An 18,463-nucleotide genomic window follows, 5' to 3' on the forward strand; every position below is an offset into this window, starting at 1 on the left:
TTTTTTCCCCAGAGAACTTGTAGGACTGGCAGAACATAGGTAGGAGAGTTCCCTTGTTAACAAACTCATATTGTGCAGGTCAGGAGAAAAGAATAATCTCATACCAATCTTGCCAACTCTCTCAGTTATGGCATGAGTTTCCTGATATTTGATTTGTTTTTTAAAGCCCCAGCTCTTGGAGTCATGGGGCTACATGAGAATTTCAGCTTACATTGAAGGAAAGAAAAAAAAAAGTTAATCCCTCAAGGTTGTGGAGAAAAGTTTGAAAACATGACATCTAAAGGCTCAAAAACCAGAAGGTGAATAAAAAGAGCCAAAATATATTCTTTTTTAAAATCTCAAGATTTTTAAGCCAATCTCTTGATTTTTGAGGACCTGACTTGTGATGTTGGAACACTTGGGGTTGGCAATGCTGTGGTCCACCCACCGTTATCTGTATATTCCATCTTCTGCACTGTGCACAGCTTCACCTCCTCTAATCTCTGTTTGTATGTACAGTTATAAATCATTTCTCTGCATGTACCTCTTGGTGTTGTGGAAAGGAGACAATAACTGGTGCTACATATGTATTTGCATCACTCTGCCTGCCGAGGTTTGGTTTAGCTGATGTCAGCTAGTTTACAGCGAAGCCTTGTCTTGACAACAGGGCCGCTTGCCATTTTACAATGAACACCTTTACAAGTTCACAATTAAAAGTACTGTAGCAAGTAAAAAATGCTACACATAGGGTGTAGAACTGAGACTACCAGGGTATTCCCTTGTAGGCCCCAAATTTAAGTAGCTTGTCTTTTTTTAAAAACAAACAAACAACCTAATATTTATTGAAAGAGTACAAACTGTGAAAAGGTATTTATCAAATCTAATTAACTTCACTTGTACTAATGTAGGGTGTAGTTAGAAACATAGCTGATTAAATTAAAGTATGATTTTTAAACCTATGTCCTTTTAAAAAGGGTCTAATCTTCAATATATCAGAAAAGATTACTTTACTAATTTCAGAAGAACATACAGCAGAGATAGAAGGGGGCCTGAGATGGGTGACTGAAATGATTAGAGACATGGAGATACTTCCATATTAGGAAAGACTGAAAAGATTAGAATTGTTTAGATTAATGGAGAGATTAATAAAAGGGGATGTAATAGAGGCTTACAAAATAATGAATAATACACATTGAAAGCAGATAAAAGGAAGCACTTTTTTACATAATGCATAGTAAACCTATGGAACTCACTGCCAGAAGATAGTGAGGCCAAGATCTTGGTAGAATTTGAAAAGGATTAGCTATTTATGTGGATATGAAAACATATTCCCAGTTATGCAAGATGAGAGAAAAACAATTAGAAGGGATACAAATTCTCTTGCTTCAGGGCATAGATTAACTATTCTTCTGAAGCATCTGGTACTTTCCACTGTCAAACAGCATACCAGACTAGATGGACTAATGGTCTGATCTGTGATGGCAGCTACATCTTCCTATAGATATTACTTTCTTAAAAGCTGCTGGTGAGATAATTGATCTGGTTGCTTTAGGAATGTCATTCTAACTTTTCAATGCAATTGTTTTCTCATGCTCCCTATTGTTTCTTGTTGATTGTAACTCTTTGAGGGAGGGGCCATCTTTTTGTTCTGTGTTGTACAGTGTTTAGCACAATGCCCCTCCTCCCCCTGGCCCCACAAAACAAATAATAACGAATGAAAAGAATAGACTTTCCAGTCTATAGTTCCTGGAGGGAAATGTTGTGATGGTGAATTACATTCTAAAATCTATCTTTGAAGGGTCATTTTGGGTCTAATTTGGTTCAAAATGAGGTTTTGTTTAATTTTTTAAAAACAATTTTATACCAATAGAAATCTGTCTATGAACTGAAAATATGCAGGGTTTTTTTTTTTTTTTTTACAAATAAAGTTCCCTGTAGTTTGCAAGGCAAACAGTGTAGCTTTCTGCTAGTGTGTGAGACTTTCAGTGTAATTGACTAGACAAGACTATAATCAAAACTGCAGCTGAGTAGTAGTCTGTTTTCATCATCCAAGTTGAGAGAACTGCAAAATGTAAACAAACAGCATAATAAGGTAAAAATAAATTGAATTTTAAAAATATGGAGTTTATTTATAATCTCAAGGCATTGCTTATGACTGAGATAAGGAAATTTGCTGATTCAATATGTAATTTTTTAAAAAATTTTTTGCACAGAGAGTAATGTAGCATTTAAGCCTGTGAAGATGATCTGAAAAATATAATGATTGGCTTAACATGAAGCACAGGGTGGTTAGTGGAAGTTTTCTCTCCTATGCTAAAGTCTGGATTGGACAGTCATAAAATGCTGGCCAGATTAGTTCAAAACAGTGTTTGATGTTTTGCCAGAAAGAGCAAGAGATTTTCAAGCATGCATATCTCTGTCCTCTGTGGAGCATTTAGAAATCTTGGATTTGCTTGGTCAGTAAATTTTCACTGATGCATAGTAATAAACCACAGTATTCATCACATTTCACTTGATTTGTGCCTACTAGAATTATCTTTCACTAGCTGCCTCAGCCTGAACACACTGATAAGTGTTTATTTGCTAATATTTTATCTGAGTATCATGGAGTGCAGCTCTGGCTGTTAGAATGTATCGGGCCATTTATTAGGTGGTGGATTATTACAACTGGTACTGAATTGAGGAAACTGGCATGCAGCTCTGCAAAATATCCTCTATTTTTAGGTTCAGACCCCTAGTCTGATCTTTGACATTCATACCCCATATATGCTCTGCATTAGCATGTCATTTCATCAGCAGCATCTGATCGCAGCAGAATAGCAGCTCATGACGTTGATTGCAGATATTTCATTATCTGACTTTGAGACATGGCGACACCTCGTCTCTTATGCTGTATGTGGAGTCTGGAGTGTGAAATCAAATCCAGAACCCTAGCGTATGCTATTGGCAGCCAGTCTTCTCGAACAGAACACTGCTGACCAAATGCCATTGGATGTTTGGCACAGTGGACTATTTTCTTGTTCATGTATGGATGTTGGCGTACGTAGTGGGGACTCCATTTTAAGAGGTAAAATTGTATGTTTTGTCAATGTGAATTGTATAAATATAGTTTGTTATACAGACAAATTAGACTCCTGTACCATGAGTGGAAGGGATGAATTATGTCTGTGAGTCTGAGACACTGCAATGTTTCTTTCTGGGTCTTTGTGTTATGGAAACAAATCAATTAATTCTCTCTCCAATAATCATAATAGCCATAATTTTTTAAAATGCAGTTTTCAAGTGAAGACAGCACTGATTGGAGGTGTTGGAGGCAGATAGTTATGGCACAGATCCTGGCAATGGAGTCTTCAAACTTGGAAAAAACACCTCCAGGATGAGACAGGGATTCCATGTCCATGGCTAATCAAATGCGTACAGCTTTTACTGAGACTGTCGATGAGAGGGTCAATTGTAATGGTGGCTTTTGGGATATGGACACTTGTCCATTGGGGACTGGCATGAAACCCATTGACTGTGACCCACCGAGTTTCACAGAAGCCACCAAACAGCTAGCATGACTTGGGCCAGATAATATCCAACGGAGTAGAGGTGAAGTCTCTCTTGCTGTACCCGAGCCATGTGGTCCCCATGTTGAGAAATATATTGTGGAAAACTCCAAAAGGAATTCTCTTGTTAAACAGTGGGGGAAAATTTTCTAGCAGTGGTTTTATTATGCCACATGCAGTTCTTATAACTCAGTCTGATTGTTTGTCTGTAAAATCTTTAGTTATGTTTAATATAGTTAGCAGTGTAATTTAATCTAGATGAGCTCCTGGGAGCAAGGACCTTTGCTTGTAAAGTGTCCCACACAGACTCTAGCTCTTGGTGAGTTCCAAGTAAACACTCACACACTTTGTGAAGTAAGAGGACTCTTTACAAAGGCTGGGAGGAAAGAAAGAATGCAGTTATGCTAGGCACAATTGCTTTGAGGTTAGTTACAAAAGGAAAATAGAGAATTCCAAATTATGTCCCAAGGAGTCATTCGAAAAGAAAGAACAAAGCCACTCCCTCAGGGTTCCTTTGGTTTAGTATTCGAATTGCCTCTAAGCTTACTCTTGTCTGGGAGGGACATAGTCTCATAGTTCTCCCATGTCAGATCTTGCTCTTCCTCTGGTATTCTGGGCACTGCCCACTGTTCATATTGGGGACCTCTTTGTGTTGTTACCTTGTTATGCTGCTGGTCCACATCCTCTGCTGGGCTTCAGTAAGTGACAGCCTATGTGATCCTCAGAGTGAGTCTTTTCCCACCCTTAGCTCCTTGCTTGCCCTCAGCTCCTGCTGTTCCCCCAGCATTTGTGCTGCTGATTACACAACCTGCTCCTCAGTGGCTCCCCTGGGGTTTTACTCTTAGCTGTCTGGTTTATGCTACTCGGTTAGCTAGTTTACTAAACTGCCTTACATCAACCTAGCTGTGGAAGTGTCTTCACTTAAATTTGGTGCCTGCCTCTCTACACCGATTTAGTTACACCACCTCCCTGAGCACTGTAGACAAGTGGTGGGCAACCTGCGGCCCGTCAGAGTAATCTGCTGGCGGGCCGCAAGACAGTATGTTTACGTTGACCATCCGCAGGCACGGCCACGCACAGCTCCCAGTGGCTGCGGTCCGCTGTTTCCAGCCAATGGGAGCTGCGGGAAGTGGCGCAGGCCGCAGGGACGTGCTGGCCGCTGCTTCCCGCAGCTCCTATTGGCCGGGAACTGCAAACCGTGGCCACTGGGAGCTGTGGGCAGATGTGCCTGCGGATGGTCAAGGGTGGCAATTTTGCAACAGAAAAGCTTCAAAAACAGACTCCAACGAGAAACTGCTGAGCTTGAATTAATACGCAAACTAGATACCGTTAACTTGGGTTTGAATAGAGACAGGGAGTGACTGGGTCATTACACATATTGAATCTGTTTCCCTATGTTAAGTATCCTCACACCTTCTTGTTAACTGTCTAAATGGGCCATCTTGATTATCACTGCAAAAGTTTTTTCTCCTGCTGATAATAGCGCATCTTAATTAATTAGCCTCTTACTGTCTGTATGGCAACTTCCACCTTCTCTATATGTATATATCTATCTTCTTACTATATGTTCCATTCTATGCATCGGATGAAGTGGGCTGTAGCCCACGAAAGCTTATGCTCTAGTAAATGTGTAGTCTCTAAGGTGCCACAAGTACTCCTGTTCTTTTTACATTAAAGATTGTGAGATGCTCAGGTGCTACAGTGATTAGGTTTTTTTTTTTTTTTCCTTTTGGTTTTTGAGCCTTTTGGGGGTCGTTGTCTGCAATCATGAGGGCTGGAAACTTCCTTCCTTTAGTTCTGATTCTTGTACAATCACATGACTTCAGGAACTGGGGCTTTGAGAAGAACACCAAATAACTTGAAGCTTGCAATAAAATTGCAGGAGCTGGCAATTACTGGGTGTGCATCAGCCTGGAATTGTGGACTACTGCATTAGAAAGAGCTATATCGGAGCAATCTAAGTAAGTGACAGAACAAATTTCAGTTGCTCTTTAACTTACCAACACTGAGCCCCCGCTCCTCCACCTCCTCTAGATTTCCTTCAGATATGCAGCACTCTTTGCTATGTATCCATACACAGGCTAGTGTCCTAAATGCTCATCTTTGTGATAGGCTGGGCCTTCATTTTGAGAGCCGTGGACTGGAGTCTTAAATCTGTTTGTTCCTTTACTGTCTTCGTGCTAGACACTTGAATGTGAGTATGAAATGGATGTTTCGGTAGAAAATTTCATGATTCAGTACAATTTGTATCAGATTAATGAAACACGTAAGAGGATTCTGAATGTTTTCCATGCTGTAATTATTCAAAAGAAGGGCATCTGAGATGGTGTAGGAGAGGAGAGTGCATTTTACTGTGAGGTCACACTAACATGCAGAGGCAGCCTTAGGTGCTGCTAAATGGCCTTACTGCAGTATTTGCCAGTCAAGTCTCATTTACATGCACAATGAAGGCAAATGGCCAGTGAGCACACAGTATGTTTTTAAGAAGCCACCTGATGTAACAGAGGGATGATTTTGTCAGGATAAGCAAACAGTTTGGTATAATTTATTAATCGAGCCATGCAAATGCCGAGTTGGTGTTCCAGCAGGAATAAACCAGATGTAATCTCCAGCGCTGCTGCTGCCTGGCCTCCGATTCAAGTGGCAAAAAGACTCAAATGAACTGGAGCTTGTAAATTAATTGAGTGCTGCTAGGGCCTGATTCTGTGAGATGCTGTTAGCCTTCTCCTCAGTGGGAGGAGAGACCATTCAGAAGCTCAGAGTGTTGGTGCCTTAGGCCAAAATTTTCAAACGTGGTTGCTTAAAGTTAGGCATTTACTTAAGTGGCCTAGCTTTCAGAGGTGCTGAGCTTTAGCAGTTCTCATTGGTTTCACTCAGAAATTTTGGGTGCTTAGCTCCCCTGAAAACTAAGTCAGTTATTTAGGTGCTTAAATATAGAATCAGGTGGCTAACGATCGGGGCGCAAGTGTGAGACTATTGGCTTTAGTAATAAACAGAAGAATAAAATGCTTTTGGGTTTGCTGCAAATCACAAATGCGTAAACATCTCACCATGCTTGCTGCTTTTTTATACCTGCCACAAATTATTCCCAGCCATCAGAGCCTTCCGATGAGATGTCAAAGGTGTTCTATAAAGATGTGAACAAAACATGAACTAAATATATTTCTCTGTGTTGATTGCCCTAAATAACAAGAGGTATAAAGTAAACAATCAACTTAATGTTTACTTAAATCCAGTTTCCCCTTGTTTCTTTCCAAGTTGTGTTGGACAGTTCCATTCTTCTGACCATCCCAACCCCTGTCCTTCTGTGATGTCACCACAGGCCCTTCAGTCGTGGGGGAAAATGGGAGCTAGCCTAAAGTGGGATCAGAAAAAAGTTTTTAAAATATATATCTTTATAGCATGGCTTAATTCCATATGGTATACAATAATATTATCAAAACCTCCACTTATCTGTCTAGGCCAGCTGCACAGTCCAGCAAGGCTGAGTGCTACTAGGTTAGCTGTGACAGCACAGAACTGTGCATTGTGACACATGCAGCAAAGCAAAACTCACCAGTCTCCATTTCAAGGGGGACTCCAGGATTTATATTAAACAAACAAAAAACACCTCCTATATTGTTTATTATTAAGGCTGCAAGTCTGTCATGGAAGTAGAAGATTCCATGACTTTCCGTGACCTCCGTGATTTCTGCAGTGTCTGGTGGTGGCTCAGGGGCTGCCCGACCTGGTGTGGGAGGGGAAGGGGATTGGGAGGTGCCAGGGGGCGCTTACCTCAGGATGGGGGGGCTCCCTGGCTCCAACTGGCATTGCCCTGCAGTTCCTCCTAGGTGGAGGAGCCAGGGGGCTCCACGCTCTGCCTGCAGGCCCCACCCCCACAGCTCCCATTGTCTGTGGTTCCCGGCCAATGGGAGCTGTGCAGCTGGTGCTTGTGGCGGGATTAGCATGTGAAGCCCCCTGGCCCCTCTGCCGCCTAGGAGCTGCAAGGACACGCGGAGCTGGGTAGGGAGCCTCTGTCAGCCCTGCAAACCTCCACCCCACAGCACCAATGGGAGTCCCGGGCCACCTCCCCCAGCACCCGTGCCACTCCCAGACCCACCGCCCCGCCGAGCATCCACGGCACCCCGCCCACATTTTAGTTAGGGGTATATAGTAAAACTAATGGATGGGTCATGGGCCGTGAATTTTTGTTTACTGTCCATGACCTGTCCATGATTTTAGTAAAAATAGCTGTGACTAAAACGTAGCCTTATTTGTAATTGGTATGGTGCTGAATACCTCATCTAACTCTTAGCATTTATAATATAATATAATATAGAGAACTTCTCATGAGTAGATCTCAAAGTTTTACAAAGGAGGTCAGTATCATTATTCCCCATTGTACAGATGGGAAAACGGAGGCACAGAGTAGTGAAAAAAATTGCCCAAAGTCAACCAGTGGGCCTGTGTGAGAGCTGGGAGTAGATCCCAGATCTCCTGACTACCAGTCTAGTGCCATATCCATTAGATCACACTTCAGTACACAAAATTATATTTGCTTAGCCTGTGATCAGATCTGCAAGGATGACCCTTTGCATTGATGCCAATCATTACTGACTTCAGTGGGGTTCTGTGCAGGTCCAGGGCTTTGCAAAGAGAGTTGCAAGATTGGGGAATTAATATGCGTTTATGGTGACAAGGTCAAATTTAAGTTACTTTTAAATAATATACTTTGAAGTCTCGTAATATTTGGTGTTTTTCTTAAAGCCCCAGATCATGGAGTCATGGGATCATGAGAGAATCTGAGCTTTCATTAAAAAAAAAAGGTAAATTTCTAGTCATTGTTGAGAAAACCTTTAAAACATGAACCATGAAAAACTTAAAAATCAGAAGACAAATTAAAAAAACCCATCCAAATATAGTATTTTTAAAAAGCTTATGATTTTTAACCCAATTTCATGATTTTTGTATACTTGGGACTGGCAATACTCCTGCATGAATGTATGACATTTAAAGGTAGGGTAAATGATACAAGGATGGAAACAATTCCACATGAGGAAAGTACTGGAGGTCGCAAGGGGAAAGCCTTCCTGTACCCTTGTTAAAACATATACTGATTTATATTTTCCATCGTGTTGTGTAGTGTAGGAGCAAGGCACAAGGCCACTCAGAGCAGGCAGCAGGGGACAGGTAAATATAATGTTATTACTTGACTGAGACATTAATAAGAGTACATTGCAGGAGATACAACATTACAAAGACAGTCAGGCAAGCAATAATTGTTCATTCTATTGTAAGTTCAACGGAACAGAATGTTTAAGCAGAACCTGTGATGCAAATCAGCCATTGCTATCTTCTAACAAGCGATGAGTTTCGGTGAAATGAAATGGAAATGTTCATGCAAATCCCTTTTAATAAGAAAACAAGTCTTTCATAATACTTTGTCAACCCAGCTATGGCCTGATATTGAAAAGTTGTAAAAACAAGCTTTTAAAAAACTTAAGCCCAATAAAAATGTTTCCATACTTAAAAAATTAAAAAATCCAATGAACGGAGTCAATTTAAAACAAATAAACAACCCATTCAGTGTTTGAACCTCAGGTGGGTAAATAAATAATTATCACCACTTTCAGATGGAGAAACTGAGGCAGAGAGCTTTAGGTTACCAAAGGTGTGAGTTTTCACATATATAATTTGCAATTATATAATGTAAAATTTGTGCTAAAGATACAATCATTAAGGCTACGATTTTGTCATGGAAATTTTTAGTAAAAGTCACGGACAGGTCACGGCTTTTTGAATTTTTGTTAATTGCCTGTGACCTGTCCTGGACTTTTACTAAAAATTTCCATGACAAAATAGGGAGGGAGGAGGGTGCAAGCACCGTGCCCTACTGTGGCTCGGAGCTGGGAGGGACCCCCACCTGTGGTGGCTGGGGAGCTGTGGGGGATTCCTCCCCGCTGCCCCAGCGGCTGGGGAGCTGCAGGGGGATTCCCCCCAGCCACCCGTTGTGGCAGGAGGTACCCTGCAACTCCCGGCCACCACAGGAGGTGGGAATAGCCTGCAGCTCCCTGCAGCTGTGGGCTGAAGTCACGGAGATCTGCGGAAGTTATGGACTCTGCGACCTCTGTAACCAAATCGTAACCTTAATTATCAGTTGTGCTTCTTTAGTACACCTCAGTGTAAATGTTATTGCTGTTTAATACAATTAAGTATTTGTCAGTTAGGAGCATGCCTACATTTATATGTCAGCTTACGGGAAAAAATGTTCAGCTTAACTTGGGAGTTTAGAAATATATTAACTTTCAGATCTGAGTGACACCAGGGGAAATTCTGTACAATAAACTCTCACTAAAATGGAGAAAAAACAGTTTTAAAGATCTTAAAGCAACTATCTGTAATTCAGCATGAAAACATTAGAACAACATTTTGAAGACACCATGGCCAACATTTTCTAAAATAGTTGGGCTTCTAAAATCATATGTAGATACCCTACCAATTTTCAAAATTGCTGATCATCCAGCAGCTCCCAAGTTTCTCAGACAGGTGCGTACATTTGAATTTAGGAGCTTACCTTTAGGCTCCTATTTTTGAAAATCTTGGCCCCTGAGCATAGCTCATGAGAGAGGCAAATACAGTTCCCATCATCGTGACAAAAAATAAAATAAATATTAGGATATTCACTCTTTAATACAATTTTGTTAAGGTATTTGTCTGTGAAACCATTTCTCACCTAGTGCTTAAACACACTGGGATGTTATCTTGCAAACACATACACACCTTAATAACTTCACTCATGTGAGTTGTGATGGGACTACTTAAGTGAATAAAGTTATTCATGTGCTTGATTACTGGATTGGAGCCTGTCAGTATTGGAGCTGTGCTCAGAGAAGAGAGACAAATCAGTGTTATGTATAGTGCATATTTCATGGCAAGGTAATTAAAATACTTTACAGAAAGCAGAACTTGTAGAACTTGTCTGTCACTGCAGATACATCATATCTTTATAAAATCATAGAAATGTAGGGCCGGAAGGGACCTTGAGAAGTCATCTAGTCCAGCCCTCTGCTCTAAGGCAGGACCAAGTAAACTTAGACCATCCTTGACAGATGTTTGTCTAACGTATTCTTAAAACCCTCCAAGAATGGGGATTCCACAGCTTTCCTTGAAAGCCTATTCCAGTGCTTAATTATCCTTATAATTAGAAAGTTTTTCCTACTATGCAACCTAAATCTCCCTTACTGCAGATTAAGCCAATTACTTCTTGTCCTACATTCAGTGGACATGGAGAACAATTGATTACTGTCCTCTTTATAACAGCCCTTAATATATTTGAACAGTGTTATCAGGTCCCCCATCCGTCGTCTTTTCACAAGACTAAATATGCCCAGTTTTTTTTTAACTTTTCCTTATAGGTCAAATTTGCTAAATCTTTTACCATTTGTGTTGCTCTCTCCAATTTGTCCACATCTTTTCTAAGTGTGGTGCCCAGAAATGGACATAGTACTCCAGCTGAGGCTCACCAGTGCCGAGTAGAGTGGACAAGTACGTCCCGTGTCTTACATATGATGCTTATGTTAATACATCCCAGAATATTAGCTTTTTTTGCAGCTGTATCACATTGTTGACTTGTATTCAATTCGTGATCCACTATAACCCCCAGATCCTTTTCAGCAGTACTACTGCCTAACCAGTTGTTGCTCATTTTGTAGTTGTGCATTTGATGATGATCTGATCATAAATTTAGTATTAGTATATAAGGATGACAACATATTACAAGGTGCTGCTGGGCATATAGATCTAAGCTTGAAGAAAAAATGGATTATTATTTTCTAGGGTTGTCAAGCGATTTAAAATTTTTTTATCATGATTAATCGTGCAATTAAAACAATTAATCACACTGTTAAACAATAATTGAATACCATTTATTTAAATATTTTTGGATGTTTTCTATATTTTCAAATATATTGATTTCAATTACAACACACAATAGAAAGTGTACAATGCTCACTTTATATTTATTTTTGATTACAAGTACTTGCACTGTGAAAAAACAAACAAAAGAAATAGTATTTCTCAATTCACCTAATACAAGTACTGTGGTGCAATCTCTTTATCATAAAAGTTGAACTTACAAATGTAGAATTATGTACAAAAAATAACTGCATTCAAAAATAAAACAATGTAAAGCTTTATAGCCTGCAAGTCTACTCAGTCTTACTTCTTGTTCAGCCAATTGCTCAGACAAACAAGTTTGTTTACATTTGCAGGAGATAATGCTGCCCGCTTCTTGTTTACAATGTCACCTGAAAATGAGAACAGGCATTCTCATGGCACTGTTCTAGCTGGCACCGCAAGATATTTATGTGCCAGATGTGCTAAAGATTCATATGTCCCTTCATGCTTCAACCACCGTTCCGGGGGACATGCGTCCATGTTGATGACGGGTTCTGCTCGATAACAATCCCAAAGCAGTGCGGACCAACGCATGTTCATTTTCATTACTTGAGTCAGATGCCACCAGCAGAAAGCTGATTTTCTTTTTTGGTGGTTTGGGTTCTGTAGTTTTCTCATCGGAGTGTTCCTCTTTTAAGAGTTTTGAAAGCATGCTCCACACCTCATCCTTCTCAGATTTTGGAAGGCACTTCAGATGCTTAAACCTTGGGTCAAGCGCTGTAGCTATCTTTAGAAATTTCACATTGGTATCTTCTTTCATTGCAAATCTGACAAAATGCCAGGTGTTCTTAAAACAAACCAACATGCTGGGTCATCATCTGAGACTGCTATAATATGAAATACATGGCAGAATGTGGGTAAAACAGAGCAGGAGACATACTGTTCTCCCCCAAGGAGTTCAATCACACATTTAATTAACGCATTATTTTTTTAACGAGCGTCATCAGCATGGAGGCATGTCCTCTGCAATGGTGGCTGAAACATGAAGGAGCATACGAATGTTTAGCATATCTGGCACATAAATACCTTGCAATGCCAGCTACAAAAGTGCCAAGCAAACACCTGTTTTCACTTTCAGGTGACATTGTAAATAGGAAGAGGGCAGCATTATCTCCTGTAAATGTAAACCAACTTGTTTGTCTTAGCGATTGGCTGAAGAAGAAGTAGGACTGAGTGGACTTGCAGGCTCTGACGTTTTACATTGTTTTGTTTTTGAGTGCAGTTACGGAACAAAAAAAATCTATATTTGTAAGTTGCATTTTCATCACATTTTCATCACTACAGTACTTGTATGAGGTGAATTAAAAAATACTTTATTTTGTTTCTTTTACAGTGCAAATATTTGTAATCAAGAATAATATACACTTTGATTTCAGTTACAACACAGAATACAATATATATGAAAATGTAGAAGAACATCCAAAATATTTAATAAATTTCAATTGATATTCTATTGTTTAACAGTGTGATTAAAATTACGATTTAATCGCGATTAATTTTTTTGAGTTAATCGCATGAGTTAACTGTGATTAATAGACAGCCCTATTATTTTCTTAATATATGCGGGTACATAATTAAAGGCTGTGTTGTAGTGTGTATACATGAGAGGTCAGAGCTAAGGTTGTGCACGATTTTTGCATTTCCTGGCTTGAGTGCTTCATTATGCAAACTTAATGATCTGTTAATGATGGGTTTTTTTGCATGGATTTTGTATCTTTTGTGTGGACAGTTCCTTTACACAATGATTTGTGCTCTTCTTATGCCAGTTTATGAACATGCATAGCTAATATGAAACCAGTTTTAAAACAACAAGCAAACCCAGAAAACCCCACATGCTCCAGGTGAATCTGCTTAGTGTAGGTTTTACAGATAACATGGGAAAGCTAACACTGTATCTGTGTTATAGGAAGTCTTGGTATCATTATCCCACTTGTGTTGTAGAGTCATGCCATGAGGCATTGCACTGCCTAGAATTGTTGCTGTCTAGAAAGGAATAGAGCATTCAGGTCAGAGTTTCTAGTTCACAGACATTATTTATAATGAAAGAAGTCTGAGAGAATACTGTATGCTCAATGGTTCTCAACCAGGGGTACGTGTATCCCTGGAGGCATGCAGAGGTCTTCCAGGGAGTATATCAACTCATCTAGTTATTTGCCTAATTTTACAAAAGGTTACATAAAAAGCAGCAGTGAAGTTAGTACAAACTAAAATTTAACACAGTGACTTGTTTATACTGCTGTATATACTATACACTGAAATGTAAGTACAATATTTATATTCCAATTGGTTTATTTTATAATAAGGTGGTAAAAATGAGAAAGTAAGCAATTTTTCAGTAATAGTGTGCTGTGACACTTTTATATTTTTGTCTGATTTTGTAAGCAAGTAGTTTTTAAGCGAGGTGAAACTTGGGGTTATGCAAGACAAGTCAGACTCCAGAAAGGGGTACAGAAGTCCGGAAAGGTTGAGAGCCTCTGTGCAAGAGTAATCTCTGTCATACCAGTTAAATAGTGGGTTAATAGCTGCAGGCTCAGATACTGTAACATTCAGGAGATTTAGGATTGATTGATTACCCTGTAAAAAGACAGCAGCTCTGTGTTTCATGTTATGGTTAATTATATCACAGTTGATGACGTCATACTATGTGCGTGTATAACTGAGAAATGTGCCTATTAGACGAACACTAAGTGCTAGCCGGTTCCAGTTGCTTGTCCATGCCATTCATTTAAGCTGCAAAAAATGTAAAAGTATATAGTCACTCTTAATTTCATTGGGGGTTTGTTAGCTTCTGTATATCTAATCCTTACTTTTACAGACTTTTATTACATTAAAGGAGTATCATTACCTCATGATTCTTGCCCATAAACAGCACTTGACATTTAAAGAGATTTTCTGTTGTGCACTTGTATAGTCAAAGAGTAATACTAATCCTATTAAAGGTATTATGTCATGGAGGCATGCCTTGGGGGAAGGCTTGTTCTAATTGGCTAGATGTAAAGTAGAGGGGAGGGGCTATCAAGAGAGTGGATGTATTACTTGATAGTTAGGTCAGGGATTTCTGTGGGAAATGCCCAGTGGTTGCAGTTGCTAATGATTTCACATCAACAGCAGTGCAACACTGAGAGTGAGCTCCAATAGCTGATTACTGAATGAGATACTGCAAACGGGTAAAAAAAAAAAAAAACAGCAGCATGTGAGAAACAGTCAGAGTGAGGCAGAGAAGAGAGCTGAGAGAGCAAGAAAAGTGCTCAGGCTGGAGAAAGTCTTCCAGATGTACTGGACAACCCTTTTGGAAATGGATATAAGGACCATCTGCTGTCTATAGATCAGAGGACTGGGGACTAAGAGTGGGAAGAAAGAGTTTATGGCTGTTTTAAATAAAAAGCTAAGTTATTCATAACCAGTTCGTCAAGACGTCATGAGATTGTTCCTGCATGGGATGCTGGTGCATAAATCAAAGCTGCAGATACCTATTGTACAGCTTACTTGGGTATAAAAAAGAAAGAGGAAAAAAAGCAGCAATGCAGGGAATATTGCAATAAATTCTACAATGGTTATGTGATTTGTTTATTAAGATAAAGAAAAATCATCCTTGTATGACTGTGGAGTTCACAAGGTACTGCGTTTAATGCTGAGAGATGCTAGTCATTAAATCTGACAACTGCGAAAAGAGAGATCATGGAGAAGTCAAGTAGTGAGGATTCTTCAATTCACCGTAGTCCATCTTTGGATAGCAAGGACTCGGACTTTGCTAAACCTTCTACCTCAGGCAGGCAGTTTGGTCGAGGTTTTACTGCTGGAGCTTTTTACGGCACTGCTGGATCACGCACACAGAGCCACACCAGGGCTGGAACAGGGACTGGCATTGGAACTGGGACTGGCATAAAAAGTGACAAATACAATGCACCCAAAGGCAGCAAATATGTGGTGTTTTACCTGGATCTATCCTTTGTTTTCCTTTTAGAATTTAAGAAGTGCAACATGGCAAGAGGCTGCCTGTGTTGTTTGAAATACATGATGTTCCTTTTCAATTTAATGTTTTGGGTGAGTACTGCCTTTTTTCATTTGCCTTCATTTGTTAGAGTTCTCTGTACTACTGCATTATGTGCATAGTGCATCTTTTCAGCACTATCGTAAGCTTTTTTTTCTTCCCCTCTCTTGTACCTGCATGGAATATTTACAGTGCTAAATCTGTGCCCTATGGGAAAATGTACATGTTTCCTACAAATTTTACCTTCCTATTACTGTACTTTGATTACAGATCATTAAAACTGGAGTCTTTTAATTCATGTCTTTTGACCAGGATAAATTAAAGAAGGGCAGGACCTATTTACCATTTAAAATGATCCAAATCAATTGAGTGAAATTTTTTATATTCTTTTATAATGCCTTGTACTGCTTTAAATTGCAGGTTAATAAACCCGAATTACGTTTTTGTTGTCCCCATCAATCTTCCCTACTTTTCTAATGTAATTGACAAACTGCTTTTCAGAGTGAATGAAGTTTAGTCTCTTTTTTTTCCACCTTTTAAAAATATACTTATAATCTAGTCCTTAAGATGTCAGCACAAATGTAAAATGACTGGAATGACAAATGACTCCTGATTCAGTTTCAGTCACAATTGTCCAAATTGGTGTGTTAAGTTGGAGACTAGCTCTTGCTTTTGAGGGATCAAAATTGATTTTCCTCTATCAGCCAGGGAGCATGAGGAGTTGTTACAATGCTTCAGCAAGCAGATTCAAAGTATAACGACTATTTTGAGCAAACTAATGTCACGTACACTTGGAAAACAAGAGTGGGAAGTCAGCTAGCTACTAGGCATCCCCGTTTGAACAATATTAGGGGGGGAAATGCAAGCAAATTGAAATGTCAAGTAGGTTTCAGTAGAGCACAGTACAAAATTGTTTTATCAGAATTAAAGGTCAACAGTTTTCTGATGATTAGGAAAAGCAATTATAATATTAATGTCTTTCGATTCAAGGTTATAATTCAGAAATAAAAAAACGCATCTCAGAGGTAAATGAAAATGTAGTTTTGTTGGTTTATTTTTAAGGCAGAAGGATATTAAAAGTCCAATTTGGATAGATATTTCTGCTGTGGAGAAGTCAACATTGAAGTTAAGAGCCATGTCTCTGACTTAGCCACCGGCTTTTCTGTTTAGCTGACCCACTTACTGAAATAACTTTTAGCAGCCGAAGGGAATGGGAGACCTCATAGGGCACTGGACGACTCATGCACCAGTGAGCTTCAGTAGTAATGTACTGAAACATTTCCATCATGGAAGGTGTGGGAATCTGTCAGAGAATCTTCTGAGCAGGTTTAACAGAAGGTTGGGGCTGAAAGGGGTCACTCAAGAATATCACTCATGATTTTTCACTACATGAATCCTGCCTCACTTCTTTCTGGAATCCCTGTTAAGAAATAAACTTGTTACCAGACTGGGCCATTCATGCCAGTGCTGCATTACTCTGACTCCTTAGAAATATTTTCCTGTGCTAAATATTGCCATTAGTTTTTAGTAAATGGGACACTAGATGGGGAGGGTTTTGAGTTACTACAGAGAGTTCTTTCCCAGGTGCCTGGCTGGTGGGTCTTGCCCACATGCTCTGGATCTAACTGATCACCATATTTGGAGTTGGGAAAGAATTTTCCCCCAGGTCAGATTGGCAGAGACCCTGGTGGGTTTTTGCCTTCCTCTGCAATCTGTGACATGGGTCACTTGCAGGTTTAAACTAGTGTAAATCATGGAGACTCTGTAACGTGAAGTCTTTAAATCATGATTTGAGGACTTCAGTAACTCAGCCAGAGGTTAGGGGTCTGTTACAGGACTGGGTGAATGAGGTTCTGTGGCCTGCAATGTGCAGGCGGTCACACTAGATGATCATGATGGTCCCTTCTGACCTTAAAGTCTATGAGTACATTACTCCTGGTCTTATTGCTCTTGTTCTGTGTGATCAGTCCTTAGGTATCCCTCCAAACTTCATGCAGTATAATGGTATTAAATCTCTATTTCATCTCCTTCCCAAGTAACATTTTTCTAGGTTGTCCATAGTTAGGTCTTAAATCTCTGTTGTTGTATCTTTTTAGTTGCTATCCTTGCTATTTTTTCCCCAACTTTCCAGTGACCCTTCTTGTGTGGTGAACTTCATGAACTCACTCCATCCTGTTGCAGACCTTCTCTCTCTGCTCAACTTTCTGATTCCTTTTCTCATCCACCACTGGACTCTTTTCTGTCTCTCCATATAGTGTCATTATTGCTGGGGCCAAGACTTGGTCTGCAGTTCCTACTACCTGGGACAGCCTTCCTGTATTACTGTACCTCATCGACTCTCCCTCTCACCTGAACTCTTGCCTGAAAATCTTTCTTTTCTTCCTTGGTTTATACCATTTTTTCTTTTTCTTTTCTTATTAATCTTTGTCTCTGTATTCATCATGGTAACTCTGTCAATTGTTCTGAGATGCTCTTTGTCTGAGCCTGACTACACAGAATGTAAACATTGGTGTAGAATGATGAATCTGTGGGATTTTAGAGAAGTGCTGAATATAAACTAGCAGGTTTTCAAAGTTGTTTGCAACAGGAGTTGGCTCCATTTGCATTGTAGAAACTGTTCAAAAGTTCCCCCCTTTTACAGAAACATCTGTTGTGTTAAACTGAAGCTCTGAGACTCTTGCGTGTCCATATACTATTTTCAGTGGGCTGCAGTACCACTGAATGCTGCTGTTGAGTGCTGATTATTTTTAACCAGAACATTTCATCCTTTTGTGTTTTGCTGCACTCAGATGAAAGTTGTGTATATCTTCTAAAATTCTGGGTCAATTAGATAAAGTATCTGCCCAATTTTGATGCTGCACATTGGTCTTGATCTGACCTACCATGTTATGTTTCTTGGGTGCCATCCCAGCTTTGCCAATGTTCCTTAACACTGATCTTCAGCAACCACTGCTATTCCAGTCCTGCCACACAGCTCTGCCAATGCCCTTCAGTCCCGCCCGGCAGCCCG

At 39.8% G+C, this 18,463-nt stretch overlaps 1 protein-coding gene across 4 annotated transcripts in view; it reads left to right on the plus strand.

Moving 5' to 3' along the window:
• The window catches only part of TSPAN9 (tetraspanin 9), a 262,785-nt gene that overhangs the window by 108,247 nt on the left and 136,075 nt on the right, over window positions 1–18,463 (plus strand). For 3 of the 4 annotated variants that reach the window (XM_084623655.1, XM_084623656.1, XM_084623657.1), the window contains one exon: window positions 15,427–15,506. In XM_084623655.1, the coding sequence (XP_084479781.1) occupies window positions 15,427–15,506 (80 nt within the window). Of the gene's footprint in view, window positions 1–14,574; window positions 15,507–18,463 lie in introns of those variants that run through there. The other variant, XM_084623653.1, reaches the window with a different exon arrangement.

Source organism: Lepidochelys olivacea (genome assembly GCF_965140295.1).
Source record: "Lepidochelys olivacea isolate rLepOli2 genome assembly, chromosome: 1".
NCBI lineage: Eukaryota > Metazoa > Chordata > Testudines > Cheloniidae > Lepidochelys > Lepidochelys olivacea.